We start from the raw sequence: 17,887 nt of genomic DNA, 5'->3' as shown, positions 1-17,887 counted from the left end.
ACTGTTTTATGAAAGACAGGAAGCAGAGAGAAACATTACCGAGTTGTTTTTAATTAATCTCAACTGTTGCAATTCAAGTAATAACTTTGTGCTGAGTAGATATCATGACTTATCAAATCATGACACACAATAGTTACATTTTTTATTTATGATGTCTTTACTATAAACATGAGCATTTACTTGTATGTACAGTATGTGAATTACATGAAACCATCAAGCCAACTCTGAAGACAAATGTGTAAAGGGAAAATCCCAAACATGCACAAAACCAATGTTTCAGAAGTCCAGGTTAATTTTTGTACTGTATTTGTTATGCGATGAATAAAGTATTGAAGAGGCATTTTAAAAGTGTTTTAGACATAGTGAAATGTTTTCTACAACACCATGACTTACCCAGAGGGAATAATGATGACTAGTTAGTTTGGGGTTGTATTTTCCACAGCTGACATTTTTGGGAAATTCCACAACGTGCATAAGAACAAATAAGGAACCGCTCCCCTTTTAACAAGTCGATACAGTAACTCAAGTGGAAGTGAGATTGGAGGCATGTAAGACTGAGCGACGACATTAAGGTTAGTGATGTGTATATTTTCTATCATGTTTATTATTAGTTTAATACGTCAGTGAAGGACACAAAAGGTCATGCTAAGTTAAAAAAAAATATTATACTGTAAATTTTCTTGAACCGGAAATAGCCTGTATCTGTTTCCCTTTTCCACGCTCCCCCAACGAGATGCGAGCAGTGGAATGAGATCGCCAGCTCTTCAGTAAATTACCATTTTTATTTAAAAGACAAATTCAAAGACACTTAAATTTTGTAATAATTTAATACCCGCTAGAACCTTAGCTGGTCTCGGCTTCTTGTTGGAAACCTTCGGCAGCATTGCGACACGCATGTAAAGAAACAAGACGCACAGTGAGTTCTTCCCAATTTATCAAACCGTCGCAAACATTTGTGGGTTTTAAAGATGAATTAAAATGTCACGCGAAGGTGTTCTTTTCCTTTTTGTAATTTACGTCCACGTTTTGCAAATACGGCGCAGTCAAGATGCTGGTGCGTTCAAGTGATCCGTCTACGACTCACGCATTAGTAGGGGGCATTTCCTATATATTTTAACGCACCATTAATATTTTTCCCCCGCCGAAGTGACTTCTCTAAATATACATACGCGGTAAAGTTTTGTTTCTGATCCATTTGTATTGTATTTATTATTTAGACACAGTTGACCACATACATTTACAAACACTGTAAGACTGTGATTGATGACGGAAAAGATAAAAACATATCTTCATGTACTGTAAATCATATGTTCCATAACACAGGGTTGTTGTTGCTCACCTGGTGCCATGGTTCCAGCAGTTCTGAAGCTCTACTTCCTCGGGACCATTATGACCATCTTCGCTTTCATCTTCAGCCTGGCTGACTCGTTTGGTGGCCTGATGTATGTCCAGGACCGCCGCTGGATGATGGAGACAGAAAGAGGCCCTGCGCTAAAGGATCATGCAGGGCATGTGGACTGATCAGACAGGGCCAAAAATGTCTGATGGATGGATGCACTTTGTGGAACTGTGGCAGCTTTAAAAATGTGACAGGAATGCACTATTGCTGAGCCAAAGACAGAATTGTACTGTAATGTAGATGATAAAGTGGCTGCAAGCAGCATGGAGGAATGATTTCAGGATCAATATTTTGGTGTGTCTCGTAATTTAAAAAAAACAACAATCCTAACTAATGCGAACTGAAAAGGCTGGCAACCCTGCCAAGTGTTTACTTTTGTGTGCAGCTTTAAAATGTACACTTGTGATGACAAATCTTGGCAGGCATGAGCTACATTGTCAGTTTGTCACATAACAAAGTGAACAGTATAAACATGTGAAATCTAAATAAAAAGGCATCACAAACAAAACAAGTGATTTCATTCTCAACCACGTTTTGCTTTTGATTAATTGTTTGTCTGCTTTTAGGATATAAACATCCTTTCAATAGAAACTTGACCTCAAACTGTATATAGATAGGTGCTGTTTGAATGATGATGTAACCAAAGAGAGGTTTGATAGCTGGATCTTAAGCAAATGGCAGCTGTGTTCTATCAATAACATTTACTTTGTCTCTTTTGAAGTCGAAACGTTTCATCATCGCCAACATTGTATTTTTAAACATAAAAGTCAGTGGAAGGAAAACTAGTTCTTGGAGGCTATGCAGATGAGGTTACACATAAATGTCACTGTGAATGTAAAATACGGAAAAAGGTTTTGGAAAAATTGCAATTTGTAATTCATTTTATTTTAACAAATCAATAAAATAATTTAACAAAAAGGGTGAACTTTAAAGACTATTTAGCGTATCTATTATCCGAATAGCTTTATTTGAAGCCATTCTAGATACTAATATTTAAAAATGAATATGAATACATAGGAATACTTAAATTTTCCCGTCTTTAAACAGCACCCTCGTGTGGCCACTTTGTCTACTACACCTACAACTAATCAAGTTGGGAATGAGGTTTACAAAAGCTAAAACTTGCTGAAAATTGTCCCGTGTGTGCGTTGTTCACGATTAATATTGTGTTAAGAAGTAAAATGTTTTCCCCGGCTGTTGGAGCCCACATGTGTGTCCTGTAAAGTCGGTCACACGGGGCCTTTGTGTGCAAAATGGCCCTCAGCGTAGGTCTGATGTGAGGGAGATGCGGGCTTTAACACCTGCACCGCGGAGGACGCAGCACTTTTCATGTTAATGAGCCGTCCCCTCTCCACTCCCACACCTTTTGCCGCTCCCCGGCCACTCGGAGCACACGCATCCCGCCCACGAATACCTCCACAGGGGCTTCCGAGCGGTTCCAGCACCGGTCATGATCTGGAGGCGAATCGTGGCTTTCTGCGTTCTGCTCCATTTCGGGGCCGAAGCGCGCACTCGCCCGCGGAGGGGAGCCGCTACCTCCGCGGGTGCCTCGAGGGCTCCCAGGGGTCCTGCTTTCGAGTCGTGCCGAGTCAGCCTGACCCCCGCCGAGCATCGAGTTCTGGACGACAACACACACGAGGTGAGGTGTTACTTTTAGTTGTTCTTTTTCACGAATGAGATCAAAGTCCACAGTCTCCTACTATTGAAAAGCAGGGGTTCTCAAGCTAAGGGTCATGGTCTATTTTGTGGTCTTCTGGTGGTTTTCATTGGGTCGAGTAAAATTGTGTAAATTAACTTTATTTAATCAATAAGTTTGAAATTGATCACTCTGGTGGTTTTCATTGGGTCGAATAAAATTGTGTAAATTGACTATTTCATCAATAAGTTTGAAATTGATCACTTTTATGCTTGTAATAAACAATGTTTTCCTCTTATAGGTACTTTATATGCACAGGCTCATATCAATAAATATGAATATTGTTATTGGTCAAGTTTAATAGTTCAAATCAACAAGTGAAATTAGAAAATTACATCAATTAATTGAAAATGGAAACTACTTTTCAGGCTTTCAAGTCCGACCAAATTCCAGTCATAAAAATCATTTTGATCTTCTGTTGTGTATGTCATGCCGTTTTAAAAAAGGTTCACTGTAGGGAATGTATGTGGCCTTCGGTTGTTTCTACATGTGCTTTACAAATGAAGTTGAGTCGTACTATATACAAGTCTCAGTTTTTGAATTGAATAAAAATTTCCCATGAGATTATTGTAATTTATTGACATACAATATACATCAATAGATAATGAAATCACCATTCAGTATGGTACAATACATTGGAAATCTGACATGATGCATTAATGGTGCGCCTTATAGTCCGGTGCGCCTTATATAAGGACAAAGTTTTAAAATGGGCCATTCATTGAAGGTGCGCCTTATAGTCCGGTGTGCCTTATAGTCCGGAAAATACTGTACTATGATATACAAAGCAAAGGAATACCAATACAGTGAAATAGGTTTTATATGCAGTTAGACGGCTAATTTGGTGTGGTTTTGCTTTCAGACAGGCTTTAATGGCGACGACGGTTCCTATGTGATTCTCACGTGGGTCGGCGATGGTACTGGGGTGAGTGTTGCAACAAAACAACACTACTATACAATTATATGGACAACAGTATCATAAGCACAGTTGCATCTTTCTAGGTCATTTTGGTGTTGTCCACAATCAGCGCTCCCATAGACACATTCCTCGAGGGTGGCTCCTCACGTCTTTACCGAAGGTGAGTTGCGAATAATATGCCATGCTAATGCATTTTTGTCCAATACTATCTTCCGTTCCAGTACGGATTACGGAAAGTCCTTCCGTGACATCTCGCAGAACATCAACCATACGTTCATCAAAGAGGAGTTTGGAGTCAGCGTTGGACCAGGAAGTTCTGTGAGTTTTTTGTTTTTTAGTCACACTCACACACCGTCATATGCGGGAATCGAACTCATGGAGCCTGCACACAAAACATGTGTGTGTACCACTACACCATCAGCCATCATGGAAGTTCTGTGAGATGAAAATCATGCGCTAACTGCTGAATGCTAGTAGATGGTAGCATGTTAGCAGTGGCAATGTTCCTCCAAAGAAAATGGTATTTGTTGTTTTCAGATGATATTAGGACAACTACAACTGTCACTATTGAATATTAGATTATTTGATCAATTATTCCATTGATTAATTGAATAATCAAATATAATTTTACTTGCATTAAAGTGCGTTTAAAAACATTTAGCTCCGATTTCTGTTTAGATCATTTTTCTTTATTTGATATTTTTTAGTGATGAAACAAAAATACATCCAAATATTTAAGCAATATCACACAAGAAAAAGTGATGGTCATTGTTTTCCAAAATGAAAGCAGATGTTTGCCAATGTCTTCTTTTGAGTAAACACATAAGATAAACGAGTCTCCGTTTTTGAAGGACTCGATAAATTAGAGTATTATTACTTTTGAGAATCTGAAATCAGAACATTTGGACAATCTTTAGTATGTCTCTAAGCAATAAATTGATTAATTAAGTTACAAGGCGATTAATTTGGTAATTGATTTGTTGTCGATAAATTAATTTCAAAATACTTCACACTTTGGTTGGTCTTCTTTGCTATTTTGTTGGTTAACATGGTTCTTTGTCCTTCTTCAGCCACACAAAAATGGCTCCCAGCCTGCCAATTTTATTTAAGTGCTATCAAGTACTTCACAACTCTGTCTTCAAAGCTCCCATTCCCATAACTGTATGTATGACTGAAACAGGTGATATTAACTGCTGACACACCCGTGGTGGACCATCCGGGCGGCATCATTTTCACCTCAACAGATGCCGGTGCCACCTTTCGCTTCATTCAGCTCCCCTTCCACCTGGCTCAGCCTATCACCTACCACTTCCTCAACCCCGACTTGTTGGTGGCGCTTAGCATCGACGTGAGTCACACACATGTTTGATCTACTTTTTTTTTTCTTTTTTTTTTTTAAGTGCAGACAATGTTATTGCAAGCACACTCATGACATGTCACGCCTTTGGGAGAAGAGGGTAAACACCACCAGTGTGTTCCTGTTCCTGACTTCCAGGGCGCTCTGTGGCTCTCGCTGGACTTTGGCGCCGCGTGGACTAAAGTGCATGATGGAGTGCATTCTTTCTCATGGTGAGAATCAACAGGATGTGACACACAAAACCACAGTTTCAAAGACACCATTTTTAGATTTGATTCATATTGAAAGTCTAATTTTTAGACTCTTTCTTTAGGGGAGCTGGCATCAATTTGTTCTTCAGTTCCAGCAAAGCAGACACAAGTAAGAGTGCAAAAATAACAGCTGTAAATCATTTATCCAGTCCAACCGGATCTTTAATTTTTTTTTCTCAATAATATTTATCAAGTAAATTTGGTCTCCTGTTGTTGTAGTGGATGCAGAAGAGAGGGGCGATCTGCAGCTGAAGAGGACCAAAGACCTCGGGAAGACATTCACCGTCATCCACGAAGACGTCTACAGTTTTGGCTACATTGGAGCTTTTCTCTTCTTCTCGGTCATGGAAGATACGGTGAAACATCTTCAAATAACACGTTGCTATCGATAATGCTTTCAAATGACATTTGTGTTATATTTCCTGCCAGCGATCTCCAAGGGTCATGTATTTCTCATCCGACCAAGGAGACACCTTCAGTCGAGCGCTACTCCCATCGGCGTCCACAGAACAGGTAAGAATTTCATAACTTTCCCAACTAAACCATATTTATAATCTTGTTTCAGTTACGAATAAAAAAGGAAGTCAACTGAGGGAAAAAAAAGTCACATTCAGGTTTTCAGCATATAAGGCTAATATTACTAGCAGCTAACATTATTTTGATGAATAAACCTTAAAGATCATGGATAATGCTCCATGACTAAGATACTGGCTAACAATGACTACTAACTAGCTTGACGTCTCTATTTAGAACACTTTTTTTACTGATTTCAATCTAAATTATATTTTGGTACTGAGTTCACTTTGGACAACTTGACTAAAGTACTTGTCTTAGAAACTAGACACTAATGGAACACGCACACCCAACGTTAGCATAGCATTTTTGTTCAATGAAAACTATTTATTCTCAAATGTGGGCAACTGCAAATCTGATTCATATAGTTTAGGGATACAATTAGCCTACATTTCTCAGCTGTACCTACATTGGGACATTCCCAAATGCAGCTCGAACAATTTGTCGTAATTTGATAACATAAAGCAGATTGAAAACACAATCGCACACCTTGTAATCAGATTTAGCTACTTGTAGCTGTTGATCAAACTGATGCCACAGTTCCAATCATGACTTTTTCCTTTTCTACACAGTTAGTGGCGGATTAAAGTAAGTAAGTAAGTAAGTAAGTAAGTAAGTAAGTAAGTAAGTAAGTAAGTAAGTAAGTAAGTAAGTAAGTAAGTAAGTAAGTAAGTAAGTAAGTAAATAAACAAACAAACAAACAATTAAATAAATAAATAAATAAATAAATAAATAAATAAATTAGACAAGCCAAAACTATCATCGTAGTCAAACACGTTTCTCATGCCTCCTCCATCCTCGTTTGTATGTGTTTACAGTTTTACTCCATCTTGGACGGAGACGAGGACATGCTCTTTATGCATGTGGACAATCCGGGAGGTAAAAACCAAGATGAAAATAACTAAAAACCTGGCACAAAAACTGTTTTTTCTTTGTTGTAATGGAAATACTCAACAGCAAATACTGAACTGGTTTCACGAGTTCTGGCTGCTGCTGACAAATCATTTGATCCTACTCATGTTTGCGCACACCATGCCCAGCTGGACAGTATTTTCTTTCACCTCTTTCATTTCCCATCAAGCCTTTCCTCCCTCTTCTTAACATCTCCTAAGTCTCATAAAAAGCCATAATTCCCTCATTTAAAAAAAAAATCTTGGTATTACGTTGATGGGACTTCAGATAAGTCAAGGGGAGATTACATCTTTTGTTGCCAGCAGTGGGCAGGAGATTTAGCTTGCGCCTGCAAAAGGCTGACAAACATATCTGGAGATCAGGGTGTATCACAAGAACACACACAAACACACTCTCGATGTGTTTGTCGTCTGTTTCAGCTGACCTTGTCCTTCATGACTGTACATAACGGATTTATGACTTGACATCTATTTTTTTGTCTTTGTTTTAAATCAACATACACAATTGGAAACGGGTAACAGTTTTTTAACTTTTGCAAAAGTCAAGATGTAATAGCTCAAGGATTCCCGAACTGTGGCGCTTTATGGAGGTTAGATTTATGACCTTTGCACGAGTTGTTAGAAACACACCGAATTTAAATGTTCGTGATCCTGATTAATTGAATCAGATGTTTTTAAAGAGATAAAACTCTAAAATATGCGGATTTGAGGACTCAAGTTTGAGACCCCTGGGCTAATTTACGACTTAAACCATTAACCCCTTCACTCCCAATGACGACTATAGACATCTAAGATCTATACTGGGCTGGCAGTGAATCAGTTAAGACAAACACACTGCAATGTTACACTATTGAGGGGTTAATTGTGGTAAACCTATGGACTCTCAAGGGTTTTCAGGGCACAGACAAAAATCATACATGATTGTGAACTCCCGTAGACACCTACTTTGGGACCATGTACACATCAGATGACCGTGGCATCCTTTTTTCCAAATCCCTTGAGCGCCATTTGTTCGACGGGCAACGAAAAAGCGATTTCCGAAACATCACATCACTCCGCGGTGTGTATCTCACCAACAAACTGGACAAAGGTAAGGCGAGTCCGTTCCGGTGTCATGTTGGACACGGTGTCAGAGATTTGATTTGTTTTCATTTGCTGTTTCAGATGGGCGAATCAGATCTGTCATTTCATTCAATCGGGGTGGAACGTGGCATCGGATTTCCAAACCGTTGAATGTGGAATGTGGCAAGGAAGTGGAGAATGTGCGTTGAATGCGGTTCAATTGCGTTTATTTTTTGTCTAACCTATTACTGGTTTTCACAGTGCAACCTTCACATTCACGGAGAACACAGTCGCATTAATCACATCGTCCCAATGCTTCTCATGTCCGATCCCACTGCTGTCGGCCTGGTCATCGCACATGGTAACAATCACAATTGTTTTTTTTTATTTTTTTTATTCGGGTGTATGTATAAGTCTCTTGTGCTTTAGGTTCCGTGGGTGACTGCCTGTCATCATGGCAGTATCCAGATGTGTTTGTCTCGTCCGATGGGGGTTACAACTGGAGGGGCACGCTGAGGGGTCCCCACCATTACAGTATACTGGATTCTGGCGGGCTCATTGTAGCTGTGGAGGCCCGACGTGATGGAAAAGTCAAGACGATCAAGTACGAAACAGGCTTATTGTTGTTGACTTCTGCTCTTGTTGGTCATCCACAAACTCGATTCCATTTTAGTTGGCAGGTCCCCAACATAGGTTCCCAAAAGGTATCATTATTGTGGTCTTATTTATTGTCTGCAGTTTCTAAACCAGCTTCCAAGTGGCGATGCTCTTGTATTTTATTCACACCTCTTGAGATAAACCTTTCTGGTTGTGCCTCAGGTTCTCAACAGATGAAGGCCAATGCTGGAAGTCGTACAACTTCACTGAGCAGCCACTCTTCTTCGCTGGCCTGGCTTCTGAGCCAGGCACCAAGGCCATGAGCGTCAGCGTATGGGGTTTCCGCCCTGAGGACGATAACCAGCCCATGTGGGTGGCGATTACCATCGACTTCCAGAGTCTCATCACAAGAGAGTGTGGGTGGAAATATTAACTCTTACGCTGATCATCCCTGACTTGAGACTAAATTCTGATATCATTCCTTCAGGTGATGATCAGGATTATGAGGAATGGTTGGCGCACTCAACAATGGGAGGCGCTTTAGAGAGGGATGGCTGCATCTTGGGTGTCAAGGAGATATACAGGAGACGGAAGAAACAAGCCGTGTGTCGGAACGGTCGTGGCTATGTCACGATAAAGAAGGAAAGTCCCTGTCTGTGCACCAAAGAAGATTTTTTGTGGTGAGGACATCAAATGGCAACATATGGATTCATTCAGTAGTAAACTAAGGCTGTCACGATCGAATATTTTTAGAATTGATTATTCTATCGATCAGTTCATCGATTATTTGAATAATCGGGTATAATATTATTTGCGGTGTGTGAATAAAAACTCATCGTCCCCCCCTGATAACTGTTTATTAACAATTTTTTGTTTATTTTGTATTATTTAGTGATTAAAAAACAATCAAACAGTAAAGCAATATTACACAAGATGCAGTAAACGCAGATATAAATGTCTTCTTTTGAGTAAACATAAAAAATAAACCAGTCTCCTTTCATGAAGGACTAGAGAATTTGGAGAATTACTACTTTTGAGAACCTGAAATCAAAAGATTTGGACAATCTTTAGTTGGATATGGCTCTAAGCAACGACTCGATTATTAAAATACGAGGCAATTAATTTGATAATCGATTTGGTGTCGATTAATTGATTAGTTTTGTCACCTCTATAACTAGCTACCCTTTGAAACAGTGACTACGGCTATCAGCCCCACGAGAACACATCAGAGTGTGTACGACAGCCCGACCTGCACAACAAAACCTTGGAAATGTGCTTGAATGGAGAAGAGGATGAGCTTCTGACGACGGGCTATCGCAAGGTTCCGAGTGACCGCTGTGAGGGGGGATTTTCTTCTCAGTTAGCGGTCCAGACTGTCATCAGACCCTGCGGTGTCAAACCCAATCTTGATTCAGCTGCCCCACATCCCACTGCACCAATGTCACACTTTGATACACCAGTGAGTAGCTTTGAAATCCCAAAAACTCAAAACACCTTTAGACCTTTCATTTTGTTTCCAGCAAGAGAGGATGGTGCTGATACTGGTGTGCGCTGGCGCAGGCATCATCGTCCTAGCCGCTATCGTTTCTGCTCTGGTTGCCATCAGAAGAGGAGTTTATCAGTACAGGTGATCCAAATGGTTGTACATTCGGAACACGTTCAAAGATTTTCAGAGCATTTTGGCTGACTATTGTTTCATACTGCCACCCTGCAGGGCACCAGAGTATCGCTTCTCCAACCTCCAGATTCAAGATGATCGCAATGCAGCCACATGGGACCTTGAAAGTGCCAACAGCAGCAATGGAACGGCTTGTCCTCGGGATTCAGACAATGTAATCATCACTCGCATTAAATAATGCAAATTTTCTTTTTGTTGGAATTTTAAAATGATTTAGCATGACAATGATGTCTTTTTTTCCCAGCAAAATCTTCTGCAATGAAGCCCATTTTGGACTGACACTAGAGTGGATTTAAAGAGCTGTGACAAAATGAAATAACTTTATTTATTGACATTCATTTGCTTGATACACTTCGCTCCAGCCTTGATTTGTACATTTTTCATTTGAATATCATTACATGTGGATGTTACTCTGGTTTATAATGTTTTTTTTTATTATTAAATTTATAATGCACAAGTTATATGAACAAAAACGGGTTCATGTTTCTTTATTCTTTGTTGTTTGAAAGCTTTGCTTGTTGTTCGGTGGAAGTACCGAGTGAGGACGCTACAGGCTAGCAGACCTCTTGACTAAACAAAGAAGAACAATTCCGGAAGTGAAAAAAGATCATCTCTTAAATGTGATGTCTCAATATAGCAATTAAAAAAAAGAAACTTTCAAACAAGTAAGCCAACTGTTATCTTACCACATTTATCGTAACAACCTCTAAACCTGTTTATTTTTTTGCTTAAAACGTCTTGTATTTCTCGTTGCCACCTACGATTCTTTTTTGGGGGGCGTCAAGTGTGAGCGCTTGTTGGAATAAGCAGCTCTGGTGTCACTTCTGGATTCGACACCCGGAACGTCTGCTTGTCACCGCCGTTATTTGTAAAACTGGTAAGACAATCAACATAAATCAAATTGCTGCAATTGTCATTTGATCAGACTTGAAAATATCACTTTTAATTGGACTGTTAACTAACGTCGACAAGAGTCTTTTGAACGAACGTAACGAGATCGCGTCATATTTTCTAAGGTACCAACATGTTAGTAATATATAAAAGAAACATGATTTTAGAACTATATTAAAAAGTTCAAATTTGTCAAGATATACTGTTTGTGTGTTTTAAATGAAATTAGGAGTGTTTTAAATTAAATCAAGTGGCACTCCGAAAGAGGAGCAACTTTTGGTAGAAGCTCGCCAACAGGAAGTGATCTTAAAATTTTTTGAGAAACTAGATGCTGCAAATTATTAATATTTCTCTAATGGTTATACTTCTGGTAGCAGCCAACAGGAAGTGATGCTTAAAAAAAATATAGAAACTGCTGCTAAGTAGTCATATTTCTATAATGATTAATTTTTTATGGACGTTTCAGGGTGGCTTAAGTTGACTGAATATGGTGCGAACTGGAGGTAAACCCCCAAGTTTAATGGAAAATAATAAAAAAATCTGTAATTTCTGACGTTCCGACAAGGGACACTGACAAAACAAACTCAAACGTGGTTCTTTCTATTCCCAGGTATTTTGAAGTTGGCAGCGCTCATCTCCGCATTCATCGTGGGCATCTATCTGGCGTTCCAGCTGCTGGAGATAAGGATGGAGTTCCGGCTGGGAAGCGTGATGGGTAAGCGATGAGGAGCAGAGAAGTCGGGGATGCAAAATGCTCAGATCCAGTAGCACCCCAAAGAGGTAAAAATTGCCACCCCTATCAATTTACTGGCCGCCCCACCCACCAGTATAGATTGGAGTAGCATCAGTTATGCATTTCATCCCAAATGCAAAGCTGACCAGGCAAGCTGTGTATATTTTATTTTTTTATCTGTGTGCCTTTTGTAATGAAATTGATGGCTAGACTAGTAACATCAATGTGGATTTCTCCACAGCCCAAGTTACCACAACTAAAAATCAAGGGCTTTCCCCAGTAGTTGTTTTGTTTACCATAAATGTACACTTGTGCATCATATGTTATTTACACAGTGAAACATAATTATTGTGGAACTAATAATATTAAGTATACTTTGTAGTCTGAACATTCGATCAATGGTAGCTAACATTAAATATAAAACAATAAAATAAACTCAAGTATATGAGTAGGCATCTCCTTAAGTCTCCTTAAGTTAGTTTTCCACTGGCCAGATTTCACACTCAAGGCTTGAGAGCCAGAGCAGGCCCCGCCCCGCCCCGCCACATCAATTTATGCGGTCCACAAAAGCAAATTATGTGTGTTAATTTTGTAAATTGTCTTCACTTTTAAAAACACTGAGACGTTTCAAGCATTTTTTGTTACCAATCACCTTTTGAAACTAAATTAAATATTTGACAAAAACAAATTTTACTCACTTCTGATTTCATAATGAGTTATTCATCAATTTGGTGTGCTATCCCCAAAGAAAAAAAAAATCAGAAATTCTGAAAATCCACCATGTACGTCTTGTTTTTTTTTTGTCTTTTAGGCAAATCGGGTCTCGTGAAAGACGGCTGTAAGTATATTTCGTGTGGTTTGAATGCTAACCATTTGATCACTCAAAAAATCTGAGGGAAAAAAACTGCATTCGCCAAGCAGCCAAACGAGTTGGGCACAAGTGTGGACTTTCCAAGCCTTGTCCTGCTGGTCAGTTTGCCTTCAAGATGGCGAGTGGTGCAGCCAGTGTGGTTGGGCCCAAAATGTGCCTGGAGGACAAAATGTAGGTGACCTTTTATGACTTCATTTGATTGTAAATGCAATATGTGTTTGATGAAGGTGTTGGAATGAGAAGGAAGTCAAATACAACTGCGAAACATAACGAGAGTGGGCGTGTCCTCGTCAACACATATCTAATATCTCATCTACCTTGTTTTTTTTTTTTTTTAGGCTCATGAGCGCCGTGAAGAACAACGTGGGACGAGGAATTAACATTGCCCTCGTCAACGGTAATGCCACAGCTTCGTGTTTGAATACAAAATAATGCCGGCGACAGCGATGGATTGCGTTTACTTTTCGAATTCTCTTCACGGCATTGTTTTCATCAAACGCAGATTGTTAAATTACAATCTGACCTCGGTTACTGCATTGATTAAGAGTTTACTGTTGAATAATGACGAGCCATCCATCTTCACTGCCAAACTGGCAGTATTAATCCGAAATGGCAGACGTTTGTCTTCTTGGGCAAGGCTTCTTTGAACTTTTCTTTGTGTGTGTCTACACTTAACAACCAAATTTTATGATGTTTGCTCAAGTTCTGGCCTTGACTTGGTAGGATCTTATGTTTTACGAGTCGCTCAATTTTGCCGCCATCTTTTGACAACACGCAATGGCAAAAATCCATCCATCCATACATCTTCCGCTTAGCCGGGGTCGGGTCGCGGGGGCCTTCCTTCTCCCCAGCCACTTCATCCAGCTCTCCCGGGGTATCCCAAGGTGTTCCCAGGCCAGCTGTGAGACATAGTCTCTCCAACGCGTCCTGGGTCATACCCAGGGTCTCCTACCGGCGGGACATGCCCGGAACATCTCCCCAGGCTCTGCCGGAGGGGGGAGTTGGAGCTCTTCCTGACAGGGGATTCTGCCAGACGTTCCCAGCAGACCCTCACAGAGCGTTTGGGTCTGCCAGGTCGGACCGGCATCTTCCCCCACTATCGGAGCCAACCCACCATCAGGTGGTGATCAGTTGACAGCTCCGCCCCTCTCTTCACCCAAGTGTCCACAACATGCGGCCGCAAATCCGATGACACGACTACAAAGTCAATCATCGAACTGCGGCCTAGGGTGTCCTGGTGCCAAGTGCACATATGGACACCCTTATGCTTGAACATGGTGTTCATTATAGAAAATCCGTGTCGAGCACAGAAGTCCAATAATAGAACACCACTCGGGTTCAGATTAGGGGGGGCCTTTCCTCCGAATCACGCCCTTCCAGGTCTCACTGTCATTGCCCACGTGAGCATTGAAGTCACCCAGTAGAACGATAGAGTCCCCAGAAGGCGCGCTCTCCAGCACTTCCTCCAGAGACCCCAAGAAGGGTGGGTACTCTGAGCTGCCGTTTTGTGCAAAGACAGAAACAACAGTCAGGACTTTTCCCCCCACCCGAAGGCGAAGGGAGGCTACCCTCTTGTTCACCGGGGCGAACCCCAATGTACAGGCGCCCAGCCGGAGGGGGGGCAATATGTATGCCCACACCTGGTCGATGCCTCTCACTGTGGGCAACTCCAGAGTGGAAGAGAGTCCAGCCCCTCTCGGGAGGTCTTGTACCAGAGCCCAAACTATGTGTGGAGGCAAGTCCGACTGTCTCGTCGGAACTTTTCTTCCTCACACACCAGCTCGGGCTCCTTTCCAGCCAGACAGGTGACGTTCCATGTCCCAAGAGTCAGCTTCTGCAGCCGGGGATCGGATCGCCAAGGTCCCCGCCTTTAGCCGCTGCCCAGCTCACTTTGCACCTGACCCCTTTGGCCCCTCCTACAGGTGGTGAGCCCATGGGAAGGGGGACCCACGTTTTCTGTTCGAGCTGTGCCCGGCCGGGCCCCATGGGCGAAGGCCCGGCCACCAGGCGCTCACCTTCGAGCCCCACCTCCAGGCCTGGCTCCAGACGGGGGCCCCGGTGACCTGCGTCCGAGCGAGGGAAAACTAGGTCTATATATTTTACTCGTCATAAGGGGTCTTCTGAGCCGTGCTTTGTCTGGCCCCTCACCTAGGACCCTTTTGCCATGGGTCATAAAGCCCCAGACAACATGGCACCTCAGATCATAGGGGCACACAAACCCCTCCACCACGATAAAGTGACGACTCACGGAGGGGGCAATGGCAAAAATGAAAATATTTATTTGTGTTAACCAACTATCTAGCAATTGGACAAAATCTCCTTTATATTTATCTTCCTATGTATTTTCAGACATGGCATCTTGAGACTTTGTTGTTGTTCTTATGACGTAACAGTTTCTTTTTTACACAGGAAGAACTGGAGCGCTGAACAAAACGGACTACTTTGACATGTGGGCAGGAAGTGAGCATCATATTACTACTTCACAGTAGGAATGTCACTATCGAATCTTTTTCGAATGGATTATTCTGTAAATAGCAAATAAATACAAAAAAATAACTTTCGCAAAGTCTGCTTTCATGACTACATAAGTCAGAGAATAATTATTCTTGAGAGGCTGAAATCTGAAGATTTGGACATTTAAGTTGCACATTGACTAATCGATTATGAAAATAGTTAATTTTATAATTGATTGTCGATTAATCGATTAATTTTAACACTTGAAAACATGAACACGGAATAGTGTGTCACTGCATTTCATCCTAGATGTGGCACCCCTCATTCAGTTCCTGAAGGGAATTGAGGAAGGGACGTTGGTCATGATGGCTTCCTTCGACGATCCCTCCACCAAGTAGGGACACCAACTGTATTTACATCCATGAATCCCAACCTTTAATTGATCATTTATGTTTTTTTTTTTTTTTAGGCTCAACGATGAAGCTCGGAAGTTGATTGCCGACTTGGGAAGTTCGGCTATTAACAACGTGGCATTCCGGGATAACTGGATCTTTGTTGGCGGGAAAGGGATCAAGACTAAAAGTCCATTTGAGCAGGTAGTGAGTGTGGGCAATCTTTTTAGCCAAAGCTTGTCTTGATGTTGGGAAAACAAAGTAGTAAATTTAGATGGACTCTGGTCTCAGAGAGAAAAACCTAAGCCCCATAAAACTAATTTAGAATAATTAAATATATTCCACAACAAAGCAATCGCTAATTGTGATTTATTTTTTTTATTTTTAGCCAGTCAGAAGCCTGAACATTATTTTGCCATGTTTGTTGCAGCACATCAAAAACAGCGCAGACACCAACAAGTTTGAGGGCTGGCCTGAAGTACTAGAGATGGAAGGCTGCGTGCCTCGAAGGGAGGACTGACCCTTGTCTTCACTTGAGCCATCCTGCCTTTTTTTGCCGTCCTATCAGACCGTTTACTGCCAACAATCTTCTAAAGGGCTCGTGGTGAGAACATGCTGGTGGAGCTCACAAGGGATTTATCTGCTGGAATACCGTCATACCTTAATCCAGTTGTATTATTGTTATTATTATTATTATTGTTACACTGTCTGTGTTGCCTGCTAACTCGCCTTCACCCTGAACCAAAATGTACCAACTCCACTGTGAACTATGTAAATATATTTTGTTGAGGAGAGTTCAATGAAAAAAATTAATAAATCTGGGGATTGTTTTCTTAACGGTTGATAATCTGGAATATTTAGGACTAGGTTGTTACACTTTAAACACATGATTAGATATTTATGTAGATGTAATTGCCATGTACTCTTAGGTAAATTTCCACACCAGGCAAGGGTTTAAAAAATAAAAAGCCACAGAAGCTCCAATTGACAATGAGACCCAAGCCTACCAAATGTTTTTCCCATTCAAAAAATTTTAATTTATTTACATTTCGTGTTCAATGTACCAAATTTAGTAAGAAACCGTTATGTAATACCTCAAAATGTCGCTAGGTGACAGCAAAGCAACTTGACTGGATACTGCAGAAGCAAGCGCTTTCTTTATGATTTGACCGTGAGGGGTCACCGAAGTAGCATTTATCTCTTGGCTTTGCTCATAATGTCGCCATTTCCAACCATAAATCACACCTAACAAGACAATATACGCGTGGGGGCAGTTTGAAGGGTAAATGAGTTAAAATGAAGACGATTTAATAGTTTATGTAGAATATCCCAATTAAATTCAAAATCCAACCGGAGCCGCACGCACAACAAAAACATAACATGCATAGTCCATATCATAGTTTTTGTTTGCAAGTAGATCCTTTGAGAGCGATCACATGTAGAGTATACAAGCGCGAGTGGCCTTACATAAGACACTTGGCGATCCATTATGGATGAACATCTCTGCTTGCATCATGCTCCAATGATGTGCCATGTGAGGGCAAAGCGAGCATGCAAAGACCAAGGTGCTTTTTTTTCTTCCTCCTCTCTGTCTGCTAAAGAAAGACGGCTGTCACATAACCAAAATTGGAACCCTCACCTCTGAACTCTGACCTGAAGGGCTAACTTAATCCTACTCTAGAGCAACTGGACCAAAACAATCTTCCACACCTGCCAGCAAACATCTACACTCTTTGCTAAGAGCATTTCTAAACAAATACAATTTCAACACCAGTTTATTGTGACATCGTATTCCACATCAATTTTAATTCTTTTCAATCTCTAATTTAGACTTTGTTTTTGTAGTACATCTTTTGGCCAGAGGCGTCTGTTGTGTCTTTGTGTTTGAAGGCTGCCAAGACAATTTAATTGATGTCAACAGTGTTTGGGTGCATTTAGAACAGGAAGTTCCCCAAACAAAAAAAGCTCTTAGAAGACATCAAGGTTGCAAAGCGTGCCTGTTGTGATCATACACAACCCGCTTTTTGACCTTCTGGTACTACCTGCAGAAAAAAAAACACCTTGTGCTGTTTTAATTTTGCAATTTTACTGCAAAACGTTTAA

General features: G+C 40.9%; 2 protein-coding genes across 11 annotated transcripts; both read left to right on the top strand.

Moving 5' to 3' along the window:
• The first annotated feature begins 2,713 nt into the window (after positions 1 to 2,713).
• On the top strand, positions 2,714 to 10,901 carry LOC147040035 (sortilin). 7 transcript variants are annotated; one of them, XM_085901826.1, is made up of 20 exons: positions 2,714 to 3,038; positions 3,962 to 4,020; positions 4,098 to 4,174; positions 4,236 to 4,332; positions 5,195 to 5,362; positions 5,510 to 5,583; positions 5,685 to 5,731; positions 5,842 to 5,978; positions 6,052 to 6,135; positions 7,014 to 7,074; positions 8,044 to 8,196; positions 8,271 to 8,368; positions 8,430 to 8,529; positions 8,598 to 8,772; positions 8,988 to 9,181; positions 9,253 to 9,445; positions 9,960 to 10,224; positions 10,286 to 10,392; positions 10,480 to 10,597; positions 10,688 to 10,901. In XM_085901826.1, exons 1-20 carry the CDS (start codon positions 2,729 to 2,731, stop codon positions 10,703 to 10,705), a joined length of 2,535 nt encoding a protein of 844 aa, XP_085757952.1. In that variant the 5' UTR covers positions 2,714 to 2,728; the 3' UTR covers positions 10,706 to 10,901. The 7 variants fall into 7 exon arrangements, 6 of the variants coding, with proteins under 6 accessions (XP_085757952.1, XP_085757951.1, XP_085757954.1 ...); XM_085901828.1 differs by having other exon boundaries at positions 2,772 to 3,038; positions 3,958 to 4,020; XR_015063068.1 differs by lacking the exon at positions 10,688 to 10,901 and having other exon boundaries at positions 10,266 to 10,392; positions 10,480 to 10,594.
• Positions 10,902 to 10,978: 77 nt separating this feature from the next.
• On the top strand, positions 10,979 to 16,601 carry fam3c (FAM3 metabolism regulating signaling molecule C). Of its 4 annotated transcripts, none has more exons than XM_085902778.1 (11): positions 10,979 to 11,108; positions 11,229 to 11,320; positions 11,801 to 11,837; positions 11,945 to 12,049; positions 12,879 to 12,905; positions 12,989 to 13,109; positions 13,277 to 13,335; positions 15,348 to 15,398; positions 15,702 to 15,786; positions 15,862 to 15,988; positions 16,215 to 16,601. In XM_085902778.1, exons 3-11 carry the CDS (start codon positions 11,822 to 11,824, stop codon positions 16,302 to 16,304), a joined length of 681 nt encoding a protein of 226 aa, XP_085758904.1. In that variant the 5' UTR covers positions 10,979 to 11,108; positions 11,229 to 11,320; positions 11,801 to 11,821; the 3' UTR covers positions 16,305 to 16,601. The 4 variants fall into 4 exon arrangements, with proteins under 4 accessions (XP_085758904.1, XP_085758903.1, XP_085758906.1 ...); XM_085902777.1 differs by having other exon boundaries at positions 12,986 to 13,109; XM_085902780.1 differs by lacking the exon at positions 11,801 to 11,837.
• The last annotated feature ends 1,286 nt before the right edge of the window (positions 16,602 to 17,887 follow it).

The sequence above is a fragment of the Syngnathus leptorhynchus genome, chromosome 21, assembly GCF_054491065.1.
Source record: "Syngnathus leptorhynchus isolate UIUO chromosome 21, UIUO_Slep, whole genome shotgun sequence".
In the NCBI taxonomy this organism is placed as follows: domain Eukaryota; kingdom Metazoa; phylum Chordata; class Actinopteri; order Syngnathiformes; family Syngnathidae; genus Syngnathus; species Syngnathus leptorhynchus.
The sequence above is the reverse complement of the archived record's forward strand: the minus strand, read 5'-3'. Positions and strand labels throughout refer to the sequence as shown.